The 7637-nt window shown below is 42.5% G+C and overlaps 1 protein-coding gene across 1 annotated transcript in view; it reads left to right on the forward strand.

The window, feature by feature from the left end:
* The window catches only part of LOC146045057 (ADP-ribose glycohydrolase MACROD2-like), a 123331-nt gene extending 119571 nt beyond the window's left edge, over positions 1–3760 (forward strand). The window contains exons 3-5 of the mRNA XM_083163750.1: positions 2864–2980; positions 3378–3499; positions 3683–3760. Coding sequence (XP_083019876.1) covers positions 2864–2980; positions 3378–3499; positions 3683–3760 — 317 coding nt within the window. The remainder of the gene's footprint in view (positions 1–2863; positions 2981–3377; positions 3500–3682) is intronic.
* Positions 3761–7637: the final 3877 nt, after the last annotated feature.

Raw genomic sequence — 7637 nt, forward strand, 5'->3', positions numbered from 1 at the left:
TTATAATTAGCTGAAAGCTCATGCAGGTGTTCCCTCGGCCACATAAAATATACAGTTTCCCCTTTACTTCTAGCTGCTAATTGTGCATTTAGCATATCCCCATTCTATGTCTAATCCTGCCAACCTTTGCAATAGCTCCTCTCTTTGATCTATAAAATCTATGAAACTATAATGTTAATACCAGTGTTGCCCTACTTAAAGTACGAAGATGAACAAGGTCAGTTTTAGGCCATTGCAATTAATGCAGAAGGTTTGCTGTCTTCATCTTCTTTCAGTGTAAATAGAGTCGTTATGGGATAGCTCTTGCCGTGCGGCTAGAATGGAATTACCGAGGATGTGAGGCAAGGATGCAATCTACAACACTGTGCATAATATGCATGTCATTGCTTATGTACATTGTTTCACTAGGTGATAGAACTCCATCCCATTACCCATAAGAGACAATAGCTATTGTTATCTCGTCTTCATCATCAATTTGTATTTTTTTCTACTTTCTTTAAAAAAAAAGTGGGGGAAAAAGTTAATATATACAAATTACCACAGATAACATCCGTGTTACTAGATTCAGTGCACACAGAATTTCAGTTTAGAGTTAAATATAATTACCTGCAATGGTAGACATGTTACAGATAAGGAACAGGAGACATTTTCAGTGATTGTAAACTGACTGAGGACTTGAAAGAGTTAGGGAAATGATTGAGCAACAGAATAATTGAGAACAGAACGACCTGTTTCCTCTGCCTAGTTTTGAAGCCCTAAATATGTTTCAGGCATTGTGTTTCAGGCCTATCAAAGTTTATTTAATGACGTTTGCTGCAAATCCACTAAGCCAAGACATAAATAGCAATAATTATCACACACAAACACCTCCTAAGACTTAGTTCACTGTTCAGAAACCAAATCAAAATTAAATCAATACGATGACACCAATAAAAACAATTATATTTCATATATCGCAAATGAAAGTCAATCTAGACCTACTTGTATTTGTCTCAGAGATGTCCGAATTTATGGCGGGCATGACATCATTGAGTGCATCACCTCCCCCCCCCCCCCCCCCCGCCTCATGCAGGTAATTATTATAATTTTATTTATAAGGCGCCACAATTGTTTCGCAGCGCTGTGCAAAGGAACAGTACAGGGAGACAAAACTCGGCATAACATAGAATAAATAACAAAAATAGAGTACAAATAAAGAGCGCCACAGATCAATACACATTACCACATTACAGCTTAAATATAAGTAGTGAGGACTCAATCAACATACTATAAGAGGCTTGAGGCCAATGATGGAGATGAGTATGTGGACGAAGATGGTCACTGAGTGTTTGAGTATAGGAAAGCTGTGAGTGAAATGTGAAGAGAAGAGGGCTTTAACAACAGGAGGGAAGATGGCCCTGCTCGGAGGAGCTTACAATCTAGTAGGTTTCAAAGTGCCTGCATTCTCATGGAGACTCCCAGCCCTTTCTGGGCACACCCACTGTTTTTTTGGGCATGTCCAGGAAGCGCTGTATATTCCCAATTGGACAGCCCCCTGTCTCTGTCTGAGCACCTTGACGAGTGTGATACTCGCCGAAGGCATTTGTACAGCGTTTCTGCACATGCATATTTGTCGATACACATGCGCAGACCCTCACAATCGGATCCCGGACTGAATTCAGAAAGGTAAGTATGAACCTGAATCAACCCCATAATTGCAAAGATTGCCCATTAATTATGATATAAATCAGGGAACTGCACCATATCACCTAGGGGAACTGAACCTAACCTTAGTACTTATTGATAAAAAAAACATTGACGTAAATATTATTATTTTATTGGTTGTCTACAAAAAAATAAAATGCCAGCTTGTGCGACACTGTGGGTGAAATGTAATAGGATGAGAGATTTAGTAAGAAGTCTCCAGGTTTTTTTTAAAGCAGCAATCATTTACACTGCAAAGTCAAGCAGGTTTCACAGTGTAAGTGATTGCCGCTTTAAAAAAACCCTGGAGATTTCTTCCCAAATCTCTCACTTTCTGAATCTCTCATCCTATTATATTTCACCCATTGTGTCATTCATCGTCGCATATTGTAGAGTCAGAAACTACATTAAAGTCTTCTGCAAAGCGTCAAGTAAGATGTTTATGTGACCAAGGGACCGTGAAGTTCTGAAACCTGGAAATGTTTTCCTTATTCGTTATCTGTTAAACGTTACTCATTTCAGGATCTTGTGTTGTTTTAATTTTATTACAGAAGTACTCGCCATTGCATCTAAATGAAGGATAATCATTTGTGATCCTTTAATTCTGCATATATATGGGCTGGCTGCTCTGTGTATGTTGTTGATTTGATTTCCAGCTAAATTACAAGTTACCAGATTAGAACCAATTGATGAGATGATATTTAATTGTGTCCCACAGGGGAAGAGAACACAACAGAGAGAGGGAGAGAGAGGATTCATCACACAGAGAAGGGAGGGTAGGGGGGGGGATTAGAACAGTGAGAGATGGAGGACTTGTAGCATTGACAGCAAGTGGCACATTTAGAAAGGTTAGAAGGACAGGAATTGTGAGCTGAAGCTAAAGTAGTGAATTATATTTTAAATGATCGGGTTGACACGTATTAATGAACTGAGCACTGAATACACAGCAACTCCACAGTAAAAAACTCTCAGTCTTTGAATTCCCCTCAGAGATTTGTATGCTGTAGTTACTTTCACAGCTGGTTGCTATCCATGGTGCTGGTTTCCTCTGCTCTGTTCTAGTCGTACAGTATAAGACTGATTGCTATTGCTCCCTATTCACTATTTATTTTATTATCCTGTCTGTTCCTCCCTAGTCTCCATAACATCTTATTACATGTATCCCCGTCTCCTCTTTCAGTGGACGGATGCATCCATCGAACAGCAGGCCCTCTCCTCAAGCTTGAATGCAGCTCTCTTGGTGGCTGTGAAACTGGGCTGGCTAAAATTACCTGTGGCTACCTCCTTCCTGCCAAATGTGAGTGTACTCCCCAGGTCCCAGCTCCAGGGCCCCTGCATCCCATTAGATGTTGCCATATTCCTTATTGCTCTGCCATGGGGTATGTCTGCATACTGTGAGATGTTCCTCTAAGTGTGATTGCTCCTTAAAATGAAATTTCCTGTATCTCGGTGTCATCCTGATATTGTGATTTCCTGGGACTGCAATTTATGTAGAAATATAAACATTGTTATGCCAAGCATGGCTCCCCTTAATTGTTCATTTCTAGCGCCAGCTGGGCAGTACCTGAGGTCCTTGTACTGACAGCTGCATAAAACTATCATTTAACATGGCAATGTTCTGTTCAGTCTTCAGCCACCCTTTCAGTCCCAGACGTGTCCCTCCTCAGGCTAATTCTGGTATTTCTCCCCCTTAGGTGTTATTCACACAGTGGGTCCGGTGGCACAAGGCCAGCCAGGCCCCAACCAGGAGCAGGAACTGATGAACTGCTACAATAACAGCATGTACCTGGCATCTGAGGGCAAGCTCCGCACTCTGGTGAGTGAGATACTGAGGCCTGCGCTACTTTACTGCCTGTGCTTCCAATACATATCCAATCTGAACTAAAGTGTTTTTCCTTCATTTGCCGTCTTGTTCTAGTCCCTCGTCTTCATTTCTCCTTCTCTTTTATTCAGATGATGAAATATTCTTTTGTCTTTGTTCTTTCTTCTTTTCTGCCAGCTCTCTCTAGCTTCTGTCTCATTCCTCCCCTACGTCTCCTTCTCTCCATCTCTGAGCACAGACCATGTCTGCCTCTAGTGGTGAAATAAAATAGTACAGATCCTATATTTTAGCAGTTATTTCTATTTGCAGTCTAGGTAATTTGTATTGGTATAAATGGCACCGTTATTTTTATATTATTTCAATATTTAGTGAAAATTGTTAATTACCGTTTCAAATGTCTGCCTGATAAGATGAGAAAATAAATGAGGAAAAGCCATTGCAGAGTGCTCCAAATTAGAAGAAAGTTTCGTTTTCATGAAAACAATGTAGAACGAGCAAGGACGCGACCTTTAATGGCGTATTTTCAGTTTTGGTGCAGGATGGTGTAAATGTGCTCAAAACCCAGGAGCAATAACACATTTGCTTTTCCTAGTAACAGTACAATGAGTCTACAGTTTTAAATGATGTTCATCATGGGTCTTCAACCTGTGGCCCTCCAGATGTTGTGGAACTACATGTTCCAACATGCATTGCCACATTTTTTCCTATAAGAGCATGCCAAAACTGTCAGGGCATGCTGGGACATGTAGTTCCACAACATCCGGAGGGCCACAGGTTGAAGACCTGTGTTCAAGAGAAAGGTCTGTATGGCCACTTTTAAGTCATGATGCATTGCTGGGATACACCCCCCCCCCCCCCCCCCCGGCTTATCATTAAATCCCCTTCCAAATGGCTTAACCTAAATCCCATCTCCACCCCTGGCATAAGGCTAACAGGCCAGGCTATTCACCATTTGGCATCCCGGGATTCCGACACTGCCGTTCCAATTGATTAGGATTCTGAGGTCGGTCTATTGGTAATAGTCGGGATGCCTGCGTTTGTATGATGAATGCTGGCATCCTGACCGACAGATGCTGAACGTGTCCCCTACAGCCTATGTGGTTAGGTGCATGACACAATGCTGTTCATTTATGGGTAGTTGGTGTGGGTGTAGATCATTGTGATTGGACAGTAAGTTTAGTTTTTGGTGGGTGTGAATTAGCTCACATACAATGTCTAGGACGACACTGACATGCACAAGCTCAACTTGACAATAGTTTGACTGGTGCGTATGCATTTATCATGGGACTCAGACCATACATTCTCTAATGGTCAGCCAAGCCTCTGTGGCGATTGACCACACCCCTAAACACAAGCCCCTACCACTGCATTCCCTGGCGGGCCCTTCATGCCCCAGTCCAACACTGAGGTATCTTGGGACAGTGCAGTTAAAGACCCTTTTTGCGCTCATCTTTATATTTGCTTTCATTAGTATGTTTGTCTTATGTTATTTATATTATAAATAAAAGTAATTAGCCTTTGGTATGTTGTTATCCCTGATTAATATGATTTGATTAATCAGTTGCAATGAGTCACTCCATGCACAAGTCATTTTAACACCTGCAGCTAATCAGAAGCATACCAGTAATCTACAGTGTTTCCGCACCACATCGTGCAATGTACAGTAGATGCTCCACCCTAGCTAGCGATTCCCGGAGCTTCTGTCACACACAGAAATATATGAAATGCCAGCACCCGCCGTATACTTGTGCTGCAATAGTGATCGGATTAAGGGTTATAGGGTTAATTTGTTAGGAGCCAATTAAACACCCCCCCCCCCCCCCCCCATACAGGGCCAGTGGTAGGGTTTTTGGCATCCCCCTGCTTTTCTATAAGAATTACTGTGCAGGGCCAATGTGGAGGTTAAAATGTTCCACCAAACCATTTGAGGTGGTGGAACTCAGTTCCACCCCGTTCCCCCTCACTTTAACCCATACGTACCACTATGCTTTATCCAGACTCTCCAACATGATGTACTGCACCCAATACAAAGTGCTCTTCCCATTAATCTTCCACTACAGTTACCTGGGCTAAATGATCGTATTGGTGAGAATGACGCGTCTCCATTCCTCTGCTGCACTAAGCTTATAGGGAGAAGTCTGGTAGCTGAGCTGTGTGCACCGGCAGCATAGTGCATCATTGTGAAAGGTTTCCTTTAGGCTGGGCCCACAAAGGACTTCTTTTTCTGGCACGTGTTAGCAAATTGGAGTGGATTGGTGCGTGAAATATATATATATGCATTATTGTTTGCTATTCTTCACGCTCCAGAGCTCTCCGCACACCCCGTAAACTGGGTCAGTGTAGCTGTAGCCGTCCCTATTTAGGTATGCAGACTCGCATGTCTCCTAATCTGCGCATTAAGCTTCAGACTCTTTATTAGATAAACATTTGCAATTATTGTACTTATTTCTGATACGTGGTTACAGTCTGGGTGTTTCTATTCTAATAAATGTTTTTAGAAATATGGAACAAGTAGTTTTATTTGCAAAATATGATAAATATACAATGTATATTATGCAATGTATCTATGAAACTGAACACGTGCCAAGTGTTTGTGATTTGCTGGAAATGAGAAAGAGGCATATTGAACACTGATAGAAATATGGCAGCATGCAGCAGGTTCTTTGTAAATTCAATAGTATGGCCTAATATGTCATCTTAAACCAGACAAATTATACTTTATGTCCCGAAGTAGCATCTGCAGTTTACCTAGATTTATAGAAATGCACCTGTAACATGGGTATTAGCTTGCCCTTGAACCTTGATGTGTAACATAATAAGACATGTTAGCCTTGGATGGCTTTGGAATCCCAATGGATCCTGGTAACTATTTTACCCCTAACCCTAACTGTACCCTCCCGCAGCCTAACCCTCCCCTCCCACTGTTGGAATTCCAACCCCTGGGATCCTGACCACATCCCAATAGAACAGTCCACATTTCTCTGAAACATATTCAAATAGTTTCCTTTGCTTTAGCTCTGCTTATACCTTTGCTGGTCATACATCCACAATATACGCAGGACAGTACTTATTTGATGGCTGGCTCTATCCTGCGTACATGTATAGTATGTTCTCCAGTGGGGAGTTTCCATGTATGTCCCAGGGAATCTGGTCTATCGGTGTTCATATGGGAGGTTGGCAGGAGCAACCAAGTGTATGGGAAAATATAGTGTGGGGGGTATTTAATTCAAAACTGCATTGGCAGAGGTCTTAAAAACATGTAAAAATGCCCACAATTGAGTACAGGGTGTGGATCATTTGGTCTACAGTAACTAGGTCGACATGCAGCAAGGTCAACCTGGGTTATGTCGACAGTGTCATTAGGTCAACACAAGCATTAGGTCGACATGGTCAAGGTCGACATGGGACCTAAACCAATGTCGACCTAGACCCATATCGACCTAGACCCATTTCAACTTAGTTGCTGTAGACCAAATGACCGTATCCCTGTGTGCAAAGTGCCAGGCGAAAAAAAACAGACATTTCAAACCCTTTGTACTCATTTGCTGCATTGTCCTTTTCGACAATGCACCACAAAAGGACTACAAATAGGGCAAAAACACCCGCAATTTCACTAAAAACACATGGACTGGCGAGTCATTCACCAATCCTAAAATTTGGCATCAAATCAATTCCCCCTGTCATTTTACAGGTTATGTTTGAAAATTGACTTTACAGATGAAGCGCCTCTCATGCAGCTCCAGCGCTCGCCAGATCCCCTCTGCTGGCAGGCGCTGGCAGAGAGGCGGTGGGGAGCGGAAACCCTGCCCGACTCCTCTTCAGAGAGACAGACAGGGTTAGTGAGGGGGGGGTGTGGAGGCGGCGAAGAGCTCCGTTGGAACGGGGGGTGCGCGTGCCTCCTTCCAGCGGCTGGCAGCCCCCGGCTGAATAAGTCAGGCTCCATCTGTATCTCAATCCAATGTTTGATACATCTCTCAAAGACTCATTACTGATCTATTTAATGCTCTGAGACTCAACTAGAAATTTACATAAAGCGTTCAATAGGCCCTAATGCAGTTGCTGGTCTTTATTATGAGGCTTTAGGCCGCTAATCGGCTATCAGACAGTAATTCTATAAGTGGCATATGTTCAA

Source organism: Crinia signifera, chromosome 11, assembly GCF_055691185.1.
Source record: "Crinia signifera chromosome 11, ASM5569118v1, whole genome shotgun sequence".
Classification (NCBI taxonomy): domain Eukaryota; kingdom Metazoa; phylum Chordata; class Amphibia; order Anura; family Myobatrachidae; genus Crinia; species Crinia signifera.